General features: G+C 37.7%; 3 protein-coding genes across 5 annotated transcripts; 1 reads left to right on the top strand and 2 right to left on the bottom strand.

Moving 5' to 3' along the window:
• The first annotated feature begins 77 nt into the window (after window positions 1-77).
• Window positions 78-6,489, top strand: LOC124640796 (histone acetyltransferase type B catalytic subunit). Of its 2 annotated transcripts, XM_047178724.1 has the most exons (9): window positions 78-426; window positions 644-813; window positions 1,120-1,291; window positions 1,879-2,038; window positions 3,469-3,634; window positions 4,243-4,391; window positions 4,703-4,871; window positions 5,239-5,455; window positions 5,881-6,489. In XM_047178724.1, the coding sequence occupies exons 1-8, from the start codon at window positions 366-368 to the stop codon at window positions 5,404-5,406; spliced, it is 1,215 nt and encodes a 404-aa protein (XP_047034680.1). In that variant the 5' UTR covers window positions 78-365; the 3' UTR covers window positions 5,407-5,455; window positions 5,881-6,489. The 2 variants fall into 2 exon arrangements, with proteins under 2 accessions (XP_047034680.1, XP_047034678.1); XM_047178722.1 differs by having other exon boundaries at window positions 5,239-6,489.
• On the bottom strand, window positions 6,482-16,224 carry LOC124640793 (protein male-specific lethal-3). 2 transcript variants are annotated; one of them, XM_047178718.1, is made up of 13 exons: window positions 15,833-16,224; window positions 14,886-15,064; window positions 14,630-14,754; window positions 12,631-12,778; window positions 11,781-11,969; window positions 11,299-11,424; window positions 10,786-10,955; window positions 10,131-10,284; window positions 9,706-9,807; window positions 9,158-9,263; window positions 8,771-8,858; window positions 8,607-8,691; window positions 6,482-8,367 (listed from the first exon to the last, which is right to left on the bottom strand). In XM_047178718.1, exons 1-13 carry the CDS (start codon window positions 15,932-15,934, stop codon window positions 8,295-8,297), a joined length of 1,647 nt encoding a protein of 548 aa, XP_047034674.1. In that variant the 5' UTR covers window positions 15,935-16,224; the 3' UTR covers window positions 6,482-8,294. The 2 variants fall into 2 exon arrangements, with proteins under 2 accessions (XP_047034674.1, XP_047034675.1); XM_047178719.1 differs by having other exon boundaries at window positions 12,631-12,763.
• A 1,784-nt stretch (window positions 16,225-18,008) lies between these two features.
• Window positions 18,009-18,862, bottom strand: LOC124640641 (larval cuticle protein A3A-like). The gene is made up of 2 exons (XM_047178502.1): window positions 18,832-18,862; window positions 18,009-18,699 (listed from the first exon to the last, which is right to left on the bottom strand). The coding sequence occupies exons 1-2, from the start codon at window positions 18,841-18,843 to the stop codon at window positions 18,079-18,081; spliced, it is 633 nt and encodes a 210-aa protein (XP_047034458.1). The 5' UTR covers window positions 18,844-18,862; the 3' UTR covers window positions 18,009-18,078.
• Between the last annotated feature and the right edge of the window lie 2,449 nt (window positions 18,863-21,311).

Here is a 21,311-nt window from a genome sequence, read left to right as displayed (position 1 = left end):
ATAGCAATTTGGTCGTACTCTACCGGTGCCGCAGATTAAAATGCGAAGGAAGAAGTCTTCTTTTTTGACATTTATTTTTGACGTTGACTGACAGCTATTTTAAAAAAGTAGCCTGGCTTTCGTTTCTCTAATTTTTGCATTTTTGTTGAGTCCTGTCTGTAAAATTATTGTTTTTAATACAGTGATTCATATTTGAATTTGCCAAACCGTTGGTGTATTTTAAATTATTCAAAGGTTTTCTATATCAATACAGTTTAATATTATATGTGTTGTCTTCCATATTTTTATTCCCCATCTTTTTGCGCGGGAATCGGGTGGTCTGCAGGTGTAATGAAATAACATTTTTATTATTAAAGATTAAGAAAATGACGGACGCGCTGTGCCATTTAGTTGTAGATGGTAACGAAGTTTTGGAATTTAAGCTGGGTAAGATTGCTGAACTCTGTCTTAGTAGATTACAATCCATCAAAACATCTTGTCTGTTATACCATCCGGCGTACAAAATAACATTATGCCAGTTTTTGAGTCATTGTCTTGTGAAGGAAAGCTGGATATATTGTATGAGAGATGTCTTAAGGTTGTCAATCTTTGTGAGTATTTTGGTGTAACTGGTGCGAGTGTTAAATCCTGTTTACAATTTCAGTAAGGTCTGTAGAAGATCTTGAGAATGACGACACAAGTTTCGGCCCTGAGATGTGTCACCAGGTATTTGGGGAGAATGAAAACATATTTGGCTACACAGACTTGCACATAAGACTTTATTACAGCGCTGGAAGTCTTCAGACATATCTTGGTATTGAATACACGGAAAAGGTAACTATATTTACACATTCTCATTGCTAAGTTCTATGTTCACTTGACTTAACAAAATCTAGTCTTTATTTTGATGTCCAATTCAGGTCATTAATGCGAATTATTAGGGCTCATGGTTGAGGTTGGATCCATATGCGATATGTTTCTCAATGTTTTGATAGTTTATTAGTCATACAGATCAGTACCTAAATAACCAATATTCAATGAATAAACACTGAACTCATACAGTATGAGAATGTTTTAAGGATTCAATTTCAAAATAAAACCTGTTTTGTAACTATTGAGGTTATTTGTTTGTAATTACAGATTGAACCAAATAAATCCGAGGGTATGAAGGCAGATGATGTAGAAGGTGCCTTGACAAAAGTGTTGGCTCCAGGGTATGTTACCAACTTGGACCACTTTGTCTCTATACTGAAGAAAGATGAGTCATTTACACCTCACGGACAGTTGTTACATGCATTCTCTGTGGACCCATGTAAGTATAGACAAGACTAATTTTTTTTACTGTATTATGGTTGAAATCTTGCTATAAATAAACCTTGTTAAATGTTCATAGTAGTACTTACACTTGGTTTGTTGACTAATAACATTTACAAAATGTCATGTTTGATAGGTGTATAAGTTCAATGAACTTTTGCATGACACAATAGGTACATATATGTTTTATACAAACAGGTTCTGACTGTTAAGAGATAAATCATGTTTGTATACTTAATATGTAGTGTTAAATGTGGTAATAATAACTACTTGTTGCAACTGGTCAATGTTATGGCTGGCCTGGTGGCTAAAGATCAATTTCTCTGTGGTATGCCATGTACTAAAAGAGTCCATATTGTATCAATATTATAAAATTTACCTTCTGTGTAACATATGGAATGCTAATAAAGAAATCGGGAATTGAGTATATTGATGACTAGAGCCACTGGAATTGTTCATTAACCTCTTGCATGCCGCTGATCAGAGAACAATAGAAAATCCATTGTGCCTCGTGTAGATCTGTGCACTGGCATACATGGAGTTAAATATGTTAGTAATTATTCACGCATAGTATAATTTTTCCAGTTGATGGTGGTGAGAAGCGATCCTTTGAAGTGTACTATTGTGAAACATCAACACCAGGTTTCCTGAACTTCCATGAAAGGCTGCAGACATTCCTGCTGTGGTATGTGGATGCAGCATCATTTATTGACGTGGATGATGATCAATGGACATTTTTCACTGTGTAAGTATTGTTTAATGAATCTTAGCTTTACTATATAAATAATGTTAATGTTTTCACATTACATACAAGAAATACCTACTATACTGGCTGTTGCATATGATATGTAGTACTGCTCTACAGTTTCACCCTCATCTTGAGGCTTCTACTTATTTTTTGTACCCAGATAAAGAATCTTTAAGTGATTCTTATGTATATTACTGTGAAGTTTCATGATACTTTATGTTCATCTAAACTCGTATTTGTAATATTAACCAGTATTGTATCTTTCCTTCTAACAAGGAAGTAGTATAACTATGTCTAACGGCCCATCTGAACAAGCAAGACTATTAACACTCATTCCTTCCCTGTGTGAGAAGGGAGCGTTCAAGTATTACCTAACGCAATTTTTGAAGATTTTTGACCCCCCCTCCTCTCCTTGTAACGCACCGTAACGTTTTTCTGCCCCCCCCCCCCCTCTTTAAACGTTACGTAACACTCAATTGACCATTTTTACCCTAAATTCGCAAAAAAGTATGTTACAGATTTTATCCTTGGTATAGTTTTAATTGCCTTTACGGTAATACATACTAAATAAAACAAGAGATTTTTAATCCGCATCACATGCGTATTTTGTTTATTTTTTATACATTTTTTTATTCTTCATTCTCCTATTTTAGCTTTTTTTACTAATAAACTCTTAAAAAAAATAACATTTTTATTTTAATCTTTGACAATGCAATTATAAATGGAAACCCAACTGAAATTAAACATTTTACTCGAAATAAAATCGTATTTTAACAAAATTAAATAATAATCAACTATTAACCAAGTAAGTATTTTTAAGTAAGGCATTTTTTTGACACAGTTGCGCTGGCAAGTCAGCATGAGAGCCTTTATAGGCCAGGAACAGCTGATGATACAAATCGCCCTCTTTTGAGGACATTACAGTATGAACACTATGAACTCACTTTAATAATACCGACTATAGCAATGTGCTTCTGCATAAAAACGCTAACGAATACTGACAACGAGAACAACAATAAATTACGCAATACAGTCTAGGGATTCCCCGTGAAATATAAACAAAAATTTTTGCCAACTTGCGAGAACAAATCAAAAATGACGACCAGACTAATACAATCAAGGGATTCCCCGTAAAACGTAAATGAAAAGGGTTGCCAATTTTGGAGTTTGAATTCCCTAAGTTTTTATTAAAAAAAAAAAAACAATGTTACGTAACGTGTTGTAAGAAAGCCCCCCTCCGCCCCTGTAACGCATTGTAACGTTTTACAAGACCCCTCCCTCCCCCCAAATTGCGTTACGTATTACTTGAACGCTCCCGAAGATGTCACAATGAACACACTAAGAGTTAGATTATTTTTTATCAAAGATCTATCATCCTATCCTTACAAGCCCCACACTACAATACCCTCTCTTGTTAACTATTCCAGTTTCGAGAAGTTCCAGTCCAGCGAGGGCGGCGTCCGCTACGCGACGGCGGCGTACGCGACGGTGTACCGCTACTACGCCTACCCGCGACACTCGCGCCCGCGCATCTCGCAGGTGCTCACCCTCCCGCCCTTCCGGAAACTCGGGATTTGCGCTCAGTTGCTGCAGGTAAGGTTTTGTTATTCTCGACATTTTTTTCGGGAGTCTGGAACATCGTGCTCAAGGTTCGATGCAAAGGTGTGCGGGGGCATGGACCACATGTGTGTATTACGAAGTAACTATTAAGGTAATCTGTGGTACTACTGCTCTGAAATTAATTGCGAACCACCATAAAGTTTGGTGAAAACTGTAGGATTTTATACCTAATACTAATAATTGGTTGCAAGGGAGTAATTTAGTAAGTATGCATTTATCTAAAAAACTAATAAAATATACTCTCGCTAAAACAAACGTGCTATAGATAAAACTCTCTAGTACTTTCTCTTATATTTTCAAAAGATCTATACATTTTTAAACACTTGCCCCCTTACTTATAAACGTGAATTAAATATAAGTAATACTTAAGGGCTGTTTAAGAAAATTCTTACTTATAAACGTTGCTTAAGCATATCTTAACTAACATTTAATCACTACTTAAGACTTTAAGTAGTGATTAGTTAAAATGTTGCTTAGAAGGTGATTAGAGATTTTATAAGTAAGGGGGTTGGTAATAAATAACTTACCAGCTTGATATTATAATTATTTCGTTAGTTAAGAATATTAATTTATAATTTCAGGCAGTGTACTCCCACTTTATAATACAACCAGAGGTAGTAGACATAACTGTAGAGGACCCATCACAAGACTTCCAAAGGATTAGAGATTATGTTGATGCTAAGAACTGCAGTGGTTTACCAGCATTTCAACCTGCTAAACTTCTGCAAGGGTAAGTTTTATTGATTTTGTGACTGCTTTTCATAAATATTAGTCATAAGGATTGCACCATTTAACCATAACGATTAGCAAACCATGACCGGCTGTAAAATTGATGTCATTTGGTTGGTTTGTGGATTTGACGGCATGGCTAGTTATTGTTATAGTTTAATAGTGCAACCTCCTGAAACCACTCATAATTTGACATAATTCGATTGTAATACTTGTTATCCATACTTTTAGAAAGTACTTTTTTAAAGATCCGAGTGATTCAAACATCAGTTTATAGCCATTCCGCCCACGAATTCTGGTTTATAATTTCAGGTTCTCAGAAGAAATGGCGAATCAAGCCAGTAACAAATTTAAAATCAACAAAAAACAAGCTCGGCGCGTGTATGAAATTCTCCGTTTGAAGAGCACAAACACCTCAGATAAGACTGCCTACTTGAATTACCGGCTTGATGTCAAAAATAGATTAAATGCACCTTTTCAGGTATGATATACACATTACGTAGGTACTCGTTTTACCTGTAACTTACGACCGAATACTGGAACACTACTCAATTTTAAGGACTGTTCGAACATAATTCTATCTCTCTCATATTTACGTAAATTTCTGTGACGGATATACTTTTAAGTAGTATTTAAAGTTAAGAGTATCGTTTGAGTATTTCGAGGTTAATCCGGTAATCTGAATGTCAGCTTATCACCCTCTCCATCAGCTATCTCCATTTCAAATTTTATCTCCGACTAGTCAGCTATGTTAGCGTAAAAACGTAACAATTTGTTCAGAAACAAATTAGCATGTATACTCAGCATACCAGCAATTTAGTTTTACATAAAGGTTGTATTTGTTACAGAAAAAGAAATTAGAAATGAAGAAACTGCAAAAAGTTTTGAAGCCTGAAGAGTATGCGGCGACAGTTAGTGCCACGGGACTGAGCGAGACACACGGCCGCCTCGCCAACCAGTACCTCGCCCTCGAGCACGAGTACCGCCGGGTCATACATAGAATGGAACAAGATTAACCAATAACCAACCAGTCAGATATATAATTTTTTTAACAACACCAATAAGGTATCTTACATTGAATTTTACAAAAAAAAACTTTTAAAAATAAACAGCTGGCAACAAATGATTCCGTTGAACTATGGTCACATTTTCTTAATTTTTGTACAAAATAAATGAAGATAAATTGTTTTTTTGGCAGTAAACATGTTTGAAGGCTTGTGTTTATGTTTTTTTTCGTTATTTAAATTTAAGTCTTTGGTTCTTTTCAATTATTATTTTATGTATTTATTGTTACTTTGAATTCTCACTAAATCAATTGAAAATTGTCCCAATCCTTCTGACATCAATTGCCATGTTACGGAATATAAATAAATAGTAAATAATTTTAATTTCCTTCTGTTAGACAACTCACAACCCGATATGAAGGTGTATTTTTATTTTAGTCTATGGTGAACTGATCTTTTTTATAAAAACTTATCAACTTCTTGTAGGTCTCCTAAGCAGAGATATCAGATTGGTTGAAATGGGGTTCAAGAAACATCCTTTTTTCTACAGCAATCTTGTACAACTGTATTTTACGTATCAATAATAAATCTAATCTGTAATTGCAAGTTTTGTTACCGAAAACTGTGTTTTTATTATATCACACACACGAAAAATGCTCATAAATAATAAAGTTGATCTGTAAAGTTACGATCTACCTTGTCGAATTTAATGTTTCATTGTAAATTAACACTGATCTCAAGTTTCTTATAGTAAACATCAGCGAGATCATTTTATTGCTATTTAGTCATAAAATTGATGTATGCGTTAGTTTTTTAAGCAAACATTCACAAAAATATGTTGGTTAGTTCGAACACCTGGTTAAAAACCAATTGAAAATGAGGTGTTTTGTTCAGTTTGAAACTTTGGGAAACAATCTAATGATTTATTGTGTGCCTTAAGAACACAGCTCGCCTTAAATTTAATTTTGGTGAATAATGTATTATTACTTTAAGTTTTAAATACAAGCTATGTCTAATTGTAGACTTAAATATTGCAAAATCGTTTTTGTTTGGAATTGGAATGTAATTTTTCATAATAAAACACTCGTTTTGAAATCATATTTTATTTATTTTGTAAGTTGTCCACTAAAATAAAATGCTATTACTATTGCAGTTTTCTCACTATAGATAGGATTAATTTAAAGGTCGGCCAGACATCTACATTTTTTTTTGGTGTAACATACAATTCACGTCAAATAACTTTGCCCCGCTAAAATTTGTCATTTGATGCCTCGCACATGCGCTTATAAATGTTTTATTCGTAATTGTTTAGTTGTGCAGTCACTTGTAGGTATATACCCATCGAGCCTTCCGTTAATATCAGTGCAGCTTAATTTGAATTTTTGTAGCCCTTTGAAGACCAAGAACAGTAAGTGTATCAAAAGCTCGGTAGTTCTGTAGCATATTATTGAGGGACAAAGTTATTTGACGTCAACAATACAGGCTTACGTTTATTTGGTGCATATTATTCCATCTCGTCGTTATCTAAAACGAAAGAAGAAAACCAGATCCTGTATAATGTAATTATGTGAATCAGCGTCGGCATTTTTAAAATTTTCAAACTACACTGTACTTATTATAATAATAATCATATAATGAATAATCTACATATAATGTGAATTATTGATCAGTACCAGAGACGGCTATGATATAGTGTCGTAAATCACTACAGTATTATATTGATAGAATAGTTTTAAATGATGTGCAAGTTGCGATAGATTTTTATTTTTATACTTCAAGCAATAAGCATTCTGTAAAATGTGAATAAAATTGTAATCAACTGAACTATTTGTAAATAGCTGAAACACTACAATACTGAAACTATGATAACTTGATACTAAATATTTCACGCAGTTGTTCATTGATATCACACATTGCGAAAGATATGGATAAATAAATATATAGCTACATAAATGTAGACAGACCAGTCTCTCGCTAAATAGATACAGTATTATATATTAAAAAGACGAATTTAGGCTAGCATAACTGCTATATACTCATAATAATAATCATACCAGGTTCCCTATTGTGCATTGATAGGCCAGTGCTAATAACCAACAAGGTCCCGATTACAACCACTACGTAATACTGACAAACGTTTCCTACAAGAAAATAGTACCCTAGTTATTCTCCACGCTGACACCACTTTCTATGACATTCGTATAGAAAAGCGTTTTGCTTACGGATGGCATAAGCCTTTTAAAACAAACTACGTAAGCAAAATAAACCCAAACTCCACCAAAGCGGAGTGGAGAAGTTTTTAAAACAACCAATACAATTTCGAAAGACCCACCAAAGACGAGATATTTGAATTAGGAAATTCTATGGTTGTTTAAAACTTCTCTGCTTCGCTCCTTTTTGTAAATTCTGGGCATAAGAACTTCTTCCTAAAACATTCAATTATTGTAAATTAAAACTTGTTAAGCTATTGTACCTCAGGGTAACAAAAATAACCCTACATTTTGTATGAAAGTGGTGTCAAAGTTAAGGCGCATTAACATGAGAACTTTGAAATTATTTCAACGTTACGTTTTCCTAATGAAGGCTTTACAATAAGTCACTCGTTTACGATATTGTTTTTTTTTTTTCTAGTAATCTCAATTACTAGCCGATATTATTAGCTAAGATATTATCAAGAAAAATGTAAAGAGATTCTAGAAGAAAGCGTGTTTGTTTCCTTGATAAGATTTTAGCCTATTCTAAATAACCGCAGACATTTTTGTGAAGGTTAGAAAAAATTTGGACGGTGGCGAATATTGATGTTTTTCTTTGGAATAAATTTCGACTCGAATCAGTTAAGTTTGAATCATTTGGAATGTAATTGTCTCGATAGAGAGCAAGTGTTGTTAGTTGAGTATCGTTTAGTGTGAGCGGGACATGCTGTCTGCCACGTAATACACCTCGCCGAACCATTCGCTGTGCTCGTCCAAGTACCTGAGAAAAATAAATGATTTAATTTAATATTTCTAGTAAGAACAAGGCCACCCTAAGGGTTTTAATGGTCCTAAAAACAAAATATGAAATCCGAATTTCTAACATAAGACGATATTTTAGGTTTGTTTTGGTGATAGACACATTTTTTAGTTATTATCTAAATAATATATGCTTTCCACCCAACTGGAAAGCATATATTATTGTTGATACGACAGTTAATAAAAAAAAGGCATACTTACTGAACGAACATATCGATGTGCTTGAGTATCAGTTTCAATTTGAAATCAGGCATTTGAGTCGCGTTCAAGAAGTCTGGCAATTTCACTGAAAAGAAAAACCTTAATGAGTTTTTATTTTGGAATGGCAACACTGAACCGTAATCTAATTTTGATTCAGGTATTACCAAAGAGTCTGGCAAGATGGATGGCACCATAGACACGGCAAGGCAAGTGCTCTGTTCCATCGCGCGGAATAATCTGCCATTTTGCCACCTGCAAACATGGAAAAAATAATTTGTATGTACTTTCTAAGTATATCTAGGAAATCAATGACAGTGTTTTTTCGGAGGGCACATTAAACTGTAAGTCCCGGCTGTCACTGAGCATATTCAGAAGCCAGTAAGTCTAACAACCAGTCTTACCAAGGGATATTGGGTCGCCAGGGTAAAGGGGGTTGAGAAGGTCCGATATATCGCCGCTCTTTGCGCTTTAAAACATTGGTATTCAGCTGCAGGTAAAGGTTCGGGAGATGATGATGACTTAAACTTAGAATAAAATAAATAATATGTTACCTTATCGAGCAGCAGCGAGAGCGGCGTGCGCGTGGAGGAGGGCGCCGGCGCGGCCGCCGCCGGCCGCGCCCAGCACTCGCTCAGCGACGACCCGCTGCTGCCCACGCTGCAACAGAACATTATCATCAAAATTAATGCGAAATCTATTCAGACCCACACTTCCAGGCCGATTCTGAGAGTAATAAAAGTAAAATAACACCCAAGATACAGGCTTTGCCTAGTTTAGGGGTAATGATTACAGATGATGTAATATTTTGGAAATAACATTTCTTATTCTTTATCTAAAAGAATTGAGTTGGGGAGACGCGGTTCTGTAGTTCGGTTTTATTCAACCAGTTACTCCAGTGAGTACAGCAGACTTCCAAACTTCGAGAAAGAAGCAAGAAGGGGTTCGTATTCTGTTCCTTTCTTGAATGATAGTTTTATCACGCAATGGCAGGTTAAATCGTTTTAGTCCGACATAAAATACTTGAGGATTCGATTGAAATCCAAATTAACCCATATTTTAACGTACATAATGTTAATACTTGTGAAAATTATTAAGGTACCTTGAAGACATAGTTTCGAAAGCCCTCGGCTCGCCAGTTGAAGTGGAGGGGGCGGGTTCCTCATTTTCTGATTGAGACACCACCGACTTGTGAGAACGAAGTCTGAAAACCGTAACTATTATGTTAGCCAAATATCTATTTTAGGTATATTTAAAAAAATATATAAGTTGAGAACATAATTTGTTCAGAAATCTGAGACTTTCTTGAACCAAGCCACATAAAGGGCTCGGAGCAATGTTTTTTTTTTTAACCTTGGCATTTCGACAAAGGCCCAGTAACTTACAACGCCATCTGTTACTTTCTTTAGAACTTTTTTTTAATTCTCATAGACAAAACCTCTCATTCTTTTTTTAAATATTTTTCTCTACGCAGGTCGCCAGTCCTACCCAACTAAACTCCTTGGTATAAGACCTAGTGCTACGAACCTCCTTGCAACATTCCCGCTGCGGGTGGCAGGTCGTCCGTCGCGAGTCTTGGAGCTGGCGACGTGGTTGTCCTCGGCCGTCGACTCGCTCATCGCGAGCTTGTCGTTGAACTCGCACTTAGACGCGTGAATGTCGTCGTGGTTGTTTGATTCACCTGTTTTGAGTCATGAAATTGTTATTTGAGTGATTATGGAGGGAGTTAGGTCGTTGCATGTGATTTTTGTTGAGTGGGTATAGATAATTTCTTGAGCAACTTTTATAGAACAATTGCAGAAATTCTTTCATATTAATTAGATATTTAATTAATATGAAATTACCTTTATATTAATTAAATATCTAATTATACATTTAAGTAGAATGTTACAAATTTCCAATATCAAGGACATTTCACAAGCTCCCAAGATGGGGGGCAAAAATGACTTTTATTACATAAAGGATATCAGATACAAAAAAGCAGGAGGTTCTCAATTTGGAGGTTTGTATGTTTTTTCCTTTAGTTGTTGGACTCCAAATAAAACGGGTAGGTATAAGGATAGGAGGATGGTGATTATTGTTTATTTATTTATTTATTTCAGGCAACTAGGGCCCAAAGAAATACAAATTCATATATATCATACATAACAATACATACAAACTTATACATAATATCTCTTACCTTCGCTCTTGTCAGCGTCCATGGGATCTGGCGGCAGATGCGAGTACTCGGGTATCTTAGGGCTCTTGAGATCTTCCTCGGCGGCAGTCAGCACATCTTCCTCGGTAGCCATCTGATCATCGTCATATTCCTCCTCGCCTTCCAACTCCAGTTTCTTGTGCGCTTCTTGTCTGGAATATTAAATTCTATTATTGCATTTGTAGGTAACTTTAAGTTATTCTACACCTACGAAGTTCTTGTATTATACAATCCTGAAATTTTCGGATTTTCCCGATGAAAAATATTCTAAATTTTAATTCAAGAAAACAACGATTCTGGAAAATATACCTTATATCCTCCAAAGCTTCAATCAAACTATATGATACCTCAATACAAAATTTTATAAAAAAACAATTAGCCTACCATGTTATCTCTGCGTTGAGGTTGCAGTAAACCTCATAACATCAAAGTTCGCTTCTTTCCATGTGGCATAACGTTTAAATAAATAAATACAATGTTAGTTCCTGTACTCACTCGTCAATAAACTGTCCGCAGATCTCGTGGTACTGGTGCAGCTCCTGCTTGTACAGCAGGTGTCCGCGCAGGATGAAGTCGAAGTACACGCGCAAACCGTCCGCCACCTCGCGGACTAGGTTCAGTCTAGGAATTTAAAATTGTTGCATATCTTTTCGTATAGTGAGTGATGTTAGATTGTTTTCAGAACCTATCCCGTTTTGGGTGGTGAGGAAAGGAGTGTCAGGCTTATTAAAACCCACCAAAGTTCCGTGTTAGGCCTGAAACAGCGATAGACGCGGTTTCATACAAAACTGGACCACTTATTTTTGACCCGCGCCAATGCCCACTCAACATAGTTTCAGGTTTAGGACCCTCTGTTTCACCCTTCTTTCCGCGATCCATAACTCTTTAGAATAATCTCCCAAAATGGAGGATTGACTATTTAACACATAGAGGGCTTAAATGTAAACGTACCTAGACAACCAGGATTCGAAACATACCTGCAAGAAACATCAAGCATATCCGGCTTCTGGGGCGGGTCATGCCTGGCCCGCGTGGGGTGCCAGGCGCCGGCTCGCGCGAACCATTTGACGAAGGACTCGAGTATCTGAGCCGCGCACGGCGTCGCCGGCAGCCGGGACAGGCGACCACGCTTCACCACCAAGTGGTAGTCGAATGTTAGGCGGTCGCTGGAATATACGCCATAGTTTAAATGTGCATCGGAGAGCACGTGAATGTCGGTCTAGCGCTTGATCTCTCTCCGGTCGTGTCGGATTGCCGTCCCATCGGCGCAGAGAGTGAAGGAATAGTGAGTGCACTGCGCAAATGCTCGTGCACTATAATATGTCCTGCGCAGCTGGCTGATCTCCTTATATGAGAACAGACGCCGTGGCCGAAATCGGTCTTGTGACGCTGTTATCGCAAAATCGAAGTCCCACAACAATCGAATGGGTGTTGCGCACTGTCGTTCATTCTAGCCTCACCCTTACGTATCCCACATATCATCCAGTCTAAACCAGTAATAATAAAGAAAGGCAGTTTGATTATTTGCTATCAATGTCATGGCCCGGTCTCCAATCTAGATTCACGTCGTTACCGAGAAATTCTTTATGGTAAAACTTTTTATCTGGAGCGTTTAGCTTGCCAGACCAATGAGGCAGAAATTATATAATTAATACATTGCAAGAATTAATCTTAATTAAATTAATATAAAAAAGAATACTCATAGATAGAAGAACACCTATAGACAGGGACATATTTTTTTCGCATCATATTGAAGATTTAAGTAATTACTCATTAAAGTTTGAATAAATAAGTGCACATAATCCAAGAATCTTGTCGCAAACTTACCGTAAAGCCGAGGGTAACGCGATATGCGCGCGTCCTACATGCACGTTGGGCGGCGGCGAGCGTGGCTGCGAGCTGGACCCCGAGGCGGACGACGAGTCCGTGTCGGCCGTCTCCACGCCCTCCTCAATGTTATCTGATTGAGGAGAAACTTTCAAAATACCTGATATGAGAAGGCTTAAAAAAAAAAGAAAATAAAAAAAAAAATACAAGAAAACGCGCTTTATAAAGGCACGAACAAATCATTACAAGACCTTTCTAACAAGTCCAAATACAGCTCTGATATGATGTCCCATCATGAATTTCCAGTTCATATCTTCCCCATCGACCCCATCATCAAACCAGTTCAACAGTACCATATTGTATTGTCCTTTGCAGATGGTTAAAATAATCATCTTAGATTCCAGTACAAGCCGACCCAATAACAGCGTTTAAAAAAAGTGACGTTTTTCATTTGAACAAGTGGATTTTAAAAGCGCGTGAGGACCACACCCATTAAAAACTGCATTGACGCTTCATGCTACAGTATGGATGGTACCTATTCGTTAAATAAAACCCCTTTTTGCGCTGGTAGTTACATAACAATAAATGTCAATGTAGACTACTTTAATTTAAAAACCTACTCTGGCATAGTTATCATATAGTTCGTGGTAGGGAGCATTGAAGTTGCCGATAAGAGAATTGCAACGTGGTTTTAGGGCGTGGCAATCCCTCGTCTCCGGTGTAGTAGAGTACCTACATAAGTGCCATTTTATAAAATAGCTGCTACTTCAAAGCGTGGCCCATTTGTGGCTCATATATACATACATATTCAGGCAATTACATGAAAGAGTAACAAACATTCAGCAATCCATTCACACAAACTTTTACGTTTGTTATTGAAAGGTTTTGAAACCAAAGCGGTTTGGCCGTTTAACCATGCCACAGACAGACATATACATAGTGGTCTAATATAAACACCACCCTTTTTGCATTGGGTTATTTCCGCTCGGTAACACCCTTTCATCAACACGGTTGACGATCGGGAAAGTTTCGTTCGTTCACAGTGTTGACGAACGCTACTTATTATTTTAGTGTAAAATGGTTATTATGCACATGATAAGGCCACTTTTATTTTCTAGTTAATTGTGTTTTAAAAGATCTAACATAATCCATTAAAACATTTAAAAAATCCATGACATTTTATTTCCATATTTAAAAAATAAAAACCAGCATTCATGGACACTGTGAACGAACGAAATTTTTTTTCCCGATCGTCAACAGTGTTGACGAAAGGGTGTTACCCATGTGTTACCGAGCGGGAATAACCCTTTGCATTGGGGGGTAAATATAGGTATGTATGTAAAACGTCATTCCACGTGTGGGCACGCCCGTCGCATTACTGAAATGCAGACTGGACTTTGTCTGTTTTATAAATACCTACCTATTTCCTGTATCTAAGTACAAATTCAGTCTGAAGCTATTTTCAGAATAAATTATTATTATGCTAGCGCATTGCAGCCAAATTATATAGGGGGTGGTTAGACAGTCGTAACTTCTATTTTAAGTCAACCCTACTTGAAACTTTAGTTTCGTCATGCTTTCATTGTATTATTTCAGAAGTTGAAAACTTTCCTCAATTTTTGCAGACGCAAGATAACAAAGGAAACCGCCAATGCGATGAAGTTCAGTGCGCATGTCTGGGGCGTTACCGCGCAAACCGCCATGTTTGCCGCGTTTGGGTGTGTCGTGGCGGGCTTTTCGAAACTATACGCACGTGCATAAGTTGTTTGTATGTACGTTACAATACGATGCATCACTTAGCTTTGATTTGATCAGTATCAAATTATTTACAAACAAAATATAGATTTGTTTGTTGTATGAAATCGCAATGACAACTGTTGCAATGCTGTAAATTAAAATTTGAATTAAAACCTAAATGGGAGACAATTGCTTAAATATTTAAATGAAGAAAATGCTGCATCGCAGTAGGCGCTCATGTAATGTTAAATCTAAAACTTACCATCAGGCTGTGTGCTGCTAGAAGACCCGTCGTCAGAGAAGCCATGCCGGGCGCGCTTCGGGGGACCCGCCCCGGTGTTTGAGCTTCCTCCCTTTTTGCGTTCTCGCCGATACAAATACGCACCCCTATCAATGAAAAATTTATTCAACACTGACAATGGAATATGAGACGGAAAAAAAATTACCAATTTATGATTAGGTACTGAGAATAAGTTTTCAAAATAAATTGACAGTTTAGAAGTTAAATGTTGTCTTACAGTTGAAGTTGTGATTTCTCAGCGAGGTCTCTTTGTAGTTGTCTGTTTTCCTCGGTATCTTTCAACACAAAATCTTCACTGACGCAGCGATCCCACGAAGAGTTCCATCCTTGGAAGTGTATCAAATACTCTACGGTGCGGCGGCCACGTTTATCCTTACTCTCGATGACTTCCAATACCTGTTCGCAATTGATAGAGTTAAGTAAGACCGGCTGTCTTCATATCTCACATTTATGTGTAATTTAATTTAATATAATATTAATTACCTAGTGACGAGGAGTCGAAAGTCTAAATAATGTTCTATAATATGTTTGAATTACATTGACTTCTACCCTTACAACTTTATATGGGTTTTGTAAAATGTATAGTATATTTATGATCTCCAAATCCACTATGTAGTACTTTCAGCATCAGGAACAGTACATGGGTTATTATAAAAAGATTTGTAGATATTGAAATGAATTAAAGAAGTTAATCCTTTTGTCACCACATGAGGACTTGCCCCACCCCAACCCCACCCAAAGCAATAAATAGTGGAATACACACAAAACATGAATTTCAATAGAACACATATTAAATTGTCTATTTTTTACATCCTTACAGCAACAGAGTAATTATATAAAGTTCTTGCATAATAAAAGAAAAAAAAAATGAAATATTTTCAAACAATTTTATTTCAATATATTTGAAGTAAGCTAGCAAGCCAGGAGGATTCCCAAATTTCACAAAGAATAAATCTTTCAAGGCATAGGAAGTAAAAGTTGAGTTCACATTTGTGTAATCTTTTAACAAGAAAGTTGGTCAAAAAGTTCTTCACAATTTTATAACCTAGATGTTAGTTTTGTTGCAGATGATGAAGCTATACTTGAAGTATATTATAAGTAAAACATGATGATGGAAAATATAATAGTGTAGGGCGTGGTTAGGCCTAGGCCTGCGGAACTTACCTTGGAGTCGTACAGCACTTTAGCTTTAGTTGGATCTGGTTCATAACACAAAACGCGCTCGCCTTCGCTAAATTTATACCGAACCCCCCTTGTAGACACCATTGCCGGTTCCGCAGCCCCAGTTACACGATATAATCAAAGTCCAAAGTAATTATTGTTATGTAATTCGATAAATATTATATAAAATATGATTAATTTGAAGAAAACACTGTATTACCAACAATTATTTTGAACGTTAGTTCCTTATTTTTTAAAAAGACCGGCAGATATATTTAATAAGGTGCAAGTTATTTAGAGTCAGAGAACACTGCAGCCGGGCGTGTGCGGCACGCCTATTTCTCAAAAATAATGTTTTGTTTGGGCGTCGGCCGATGTTTATTTTGATTTCAGCTGTCAAACATAGGAATATACAATAGTACTGTTATTTTTGTTATGGCAACACTGACAACGCAATGGCGCTAGTAGTAGGTTGTCATTTGTTTGTGTTATTTTAAAGAAATATCTTTATTTTAAACCTTCTATGAGTATTGAAGTGGTTAATTTCAAAATACCATGATCACCTTAGAGTAAACTCAAGTAAAATCAAACTTTCTACTTGCTTAAAACTGTTAATTTCATAAAATACTTATCTTGGGATCAAAAAAGAATGTTCCAACTGGTTCTAATAGTTTCACTATTTCATCTCTTTCAGAATCCCAAAAATTTATAATTATTAAGTTATTTTATAACTGAATTAATTCGGACGAGTTACATCATAATATTCTTGCAGTTTTATTCTGGCAAGGGCGTTGACGTATTCCTAGACGTATACTATACGCAGTGAAGAGTTTTGTTTTGGGCGTAGGCAGGGTGTAGCCGTGTCGTGAAAGGGGGGACAGTTTATTCAAGGGCGTTGGCAAGGAAGGGAACAAAGCCGAGCCTAGTACTTGTGTTAGTACTAACATGTGCTTGTGTATACTTAGTCAGTGTGCATGATTTATTATTCAGTAGCTCCTACATCTTGTTTTGTAATAGTTCAGTGAAGTTTTTACTATTCTTTTAGAATCCATTCCAAATAACCGGTCTCTGATTAGGGGGTGCCCCCTTTTTTTTTGATCCTGTGTGCATTTACAGCACATATCCGCCCATCCCGAAGAAGCTCTAAAACTATACTATACTTACAGACTTTTTGTAGGATAGATAATCGGACCGATATTTGATGACCGATTGAGTACCTCTACTCCCTTGGCTGCTTGGACTTTATATAAGGTGCAAATAATGTTTACCAAAATTTTGAGATGATCGTCCTATAGCTATATTTAACATACCTACTAGCTTTTTTATTTCGTGCAAACGGGAGTTGATTGAAGATAATGGACTTTTGTCGGGAATCTATTTTTGCGGACAAATCAAAAAACCTTCCGAATTTTAACGATTCTTAAAATAACTTTAATGACTAGAATCTAATCAATAACGGAATTGTAGGGTGTCCCATTGAAAAGCCACGAGACAGATTCATCACAATAGTAGGCGCGGCAGGCGGGGTGGCGCGGCCGGGTGGCATGTGGTTGGGGCGTATTATGGTGAATCTAGCCCTAGGCGTCTATAGCCGTGAAGATAACACAGAACAATAAAAATGCTCTTAGAGGTCGTTTTCCTATTGATGGATATTTAAAAATGAAAATAAATCAACTCAAAAGGGAAGTTCATACGATCCCTATTTGTTTTCAGGATTATTTGTTATTTAAATGTCTGTTATGGACGACTTTTGTGCTCTTTATAGTATGAGGCTCCTGTTTCCATGATTACCTACGTTCTAGTCACTGCAAGAAAGTATCCACAGATTGGACCTAAGATTTTGAGATAGGCCGAAAGTGTGAAAACTTTCTGGTAGAATCATCTGATCTAAACGTAGATACATATATCTCTTTATATGGCGTCATGCCTCTACTTAACATTCTACAAGAAACATACTATGTACGAGTATTAGAACTTAACTCAAATGTCAGTGGGATAATTTTAGTCGCAGGCGTGAACTTTATAACCCACATGGTGCCTATATGCTATGTGACTATGCGAATTCGCTATGTTCATCTAATGATATGTAGGTAGGTATGTATAGGAAAAATAATAGAAGTAAAAATTCAGTACAAAATATTAATTTAATTAAATAATTCCTAATGGACTTAAGACATAATACTGAAAACGTATTGAAAATAATACGCTAAAAGTATTATACAATTGGATTCCTAGGTTTTGGCATCAATTTAATGGTGGTACAGGGGAGCGGAGTAGGCGATGGGAGCGGCGAACTTGGCAACAGGGGCGGCGTGGACTACTGGGGTAGCGGCGTACGCCAGCTTAGCCACGGGGCCAGAGTGGTACACTGGGGCGGAGTGGTACACGGGAGCAGCTGCCTGCACGACAGGAGCGGCGTGGTAGGCGACAGGAGCAGCCACCTTGGCAACAGGGGCGACGACCTTAGCGACGTGAGCGAGAGCCTCCTTGCGCACGACGGCGTTGAAACCGTTGTGCGGGTCAGCGGTGTAGTCCACGGTGCGCTTGGTGCCGTCGGGGTCGACCACGGAGTAGGAGCCCTGCACGACGTCACCGTCGCGGCTCTCGTGCTGGCTCTTGGAGTCGCCGGTCAGACCGTCCTGCACGTCGTACGCGAAGCTGTACTGGGGGTGCGCGTCGTACTCCTCGACGGCGAGCTTGGCGACGGGGGCGACCACCTTGGCGGCGTATGCGAGGGGCGCGGAGTGCACCACTGGGGCGGGAGCGTACGCCTGGTGGGCGACGTAGCTGGGGGCGGCGGCGTACGCCACGGGCGCGGCCGGGTACACTCCCGCGCTGGCGGCAGCCACCAGGCATGCGAACACTACAAACTGGGAACAACAAAAACGTTTAGTTAGAAACAAAATTCACTTGTTTTCACTTTTCAAATCACAGTCAACATTTGTTTAATGAGTCTGCTTTAGAAACTGGTGTTGCTGGTTCTTGTGAGAACTCCGTAGTACCTTGAATGCCATTGTGTGGTGTGTGAATTGATCGAGGATGCTGGATGATGTGTGTCGAGGAGCGCTTGAAGCTTTTATATGAGAAGCGGGGGCGCACCCTTTCACTCCGCATGTCGTGCGGAAGGCGCATGACCGTGGTTTAGAGCCCCGGGGCGCTAATAATGATCCCTAATATTTTCGGAACCTGATTAATTAAATGGTTGTATGTACTAAAGACATTGACATTGTAGGTACCTGCGATGGGAGGTAAGTGAATAACTTTCATAGTTTACTTCTTATCTTAATGAGATACCTACTTATAAATTAAGCATGGCATAAGCTGTCAGTGCTTTTGGATTTTTGACCTAAATTATGTGTAGTAAAGTTGAAGGAGTCAGTTACATAATCTATTCATCTCTTCGTCGTATAAGTAATTTATTCGTCTCAAAAACACGACAGGGATTTCTTTCATCTATACTAATATTATAAAGAGGAAAACTTTGTTTGTTTGGTTGTAATGAATAGGCTCAAAAACTACTGGACCTTTATTAAATATTCTTTCACCATTCGAAAGCTACATTATCCACGAGTAACATAGGCTATATTTTATCCCGGTACGGGCAGTAGTTACCCCACTCTCCATATGTATATGACTAGAAAAAAGTCAATTGGCAACTTAAGTTACGTCAAGTATAGGGCTGCCATCTCGAATTTCGCCAAACCCGGACAAACATAAAAAAAAACCCGGACATTTGGCTTAAATCGCATTTTTTCCCCGAACGAGTACGGTTTTTTTTAAACAAAATAATACCTAATTTGTAACCCATTTACTATTACCATACACTTAAATTCAATGAGGTGCTTCCTTACATGAAAAGTGTCCGGGTTTTCCCCGGACACTTCTAGAAACCCCGCCCGGACGGCCCCCGGACGGCCTCCAAACGAGGACAAATCCGGGGAAACCCGGACGGATGGCAGCTCTAGTCAAGTATAACTTGCTAAGTTTCATAGGCACATCCGTATTAGAGATTTTTTTTTCTTCTAAATCTTCGCTACACTTACCTACCTATGTCAAGATGCTTAAACGCTATGCATAGGGTGTATGCATGCCGTTTAACTTAAACGACACGATTTTCATAAATTCCTCTTATGTAATAGCTACAGACGCTATGGCATTCATCATCCCTAATTAAAAAAAAACATACGTAGATGATATAGGTGGATAAACATACTTGTATTGCTCCCGTCTTTTCGAAACGCAGTCGCTTAAAAAATACATACCTACAGCCGAAACCTTATAAACCCAAATTTTGTGCGATTTTCAATGTCAACCTTACTCCTGTGGTGTAGAATTTCCCACAGATGCATAATTTCCTGTAAGTCAAGCCTCTGCTCAAGGTCGAAGTAACCGGGATAGACTCCCGACGCCCGCGGTACAATGCGATAACATTGTACCAAGTCCCAAGTTTCATTCATAAAAGAGGATTTTTTGTACTGCCGAATTTTTACACGCATAGATATAGGCTGCTGGAATACTCGTATTCCACCCTTCTTTTCGAGGCGCAGTCCCATAAAAAAACTTACCTACAGCAGAAACCTTATAAAACCCAATTTTTAGTTCAATTTTCAATGTCAACCTTACTCCTATGGTGTAGAATTTCCCACAGATGCATTATAATTTCCTGTAACTTGAGCCTCGGCTCAAGGTCGCAGTAACCGGGGCAGTCTGCCGACGCCCGCGGCTGTCGCTACACTTGCTCTGCTTTCCAGTTTATGTGACGAGTGGGTATACTTGCGACTTGGGACAATGTTAGCGCTTTCTTAGGAAAGAATTTAGTTGCGTGCAGCTGTAAATATAAGCTACTGAAATCTGTAAAATGCCACATTTGACAGCTTGTAGTAACTTGATGAGCTGGAGTTTATACTTCAGTGAAAGTTATTTTTTCTGGAAGTAAGGATAAATGTTTTAAAAGCAGATAAAAAGTAGCCTAAAGCTTCCTGGATAGGGTATCTTACACGGATATTTTTTTCCAAATCTAACCGTTTGTTCCTGAGATTAGCGCGTTTATGATATTAGCATAGCTCAAAATATAAATTACTCCAATATTAAATAAGCTTATTAATATCAATCTATACTAATACTATAAAGCTGAAGAGTTTGTTTGTTTGATTGTTTGTTTGTTTGTTTGTGTGTTTGTTTGAACGCGCTAATCTCAGGAACTACTGATCCGATTTGAACAATTCTTTCGGTGTTAGATAGCCCATTTATCGAGGACTTTTTATCCCGGTACGGGAAGTAGTTCCCAAGGGATGCGGGTGAATATTAAATAAGATTGAGCTTAACAAAACGAAATGTTCTTTTTCCACTGTAAAAGTGCGAGTATCGGTGAGTTGTCTGAAGTCCCTACTTTATGTGGTGTCACTACTTGTGATTCATTGTATATTATCTCCATTACAGCCGTTACACAATAATAAGTAGGTTCTAATTTGTAAATCTATTC

This window comes from Helicoverpa zea, chromosome 21 (genome assembly GCF_022581195.2).
Source record: "Helicoverpa zea isolate HzStark_Cry1AcR chromosome 21, ilHelZeax1.1, whole genome shotgun sequence".
Lineage (NCBI taxonomy): Eukaryota > Metazoa > Arthropoda > Insecta > Lepidoptera > Noctuidae > Helicoverpa > Helicoverpa zea.
The sequence above is the reverse complement of the archived record's forward strand: the minus strand, read 5'-3'. Positions and strand labels throughout refer to the sequence as shown.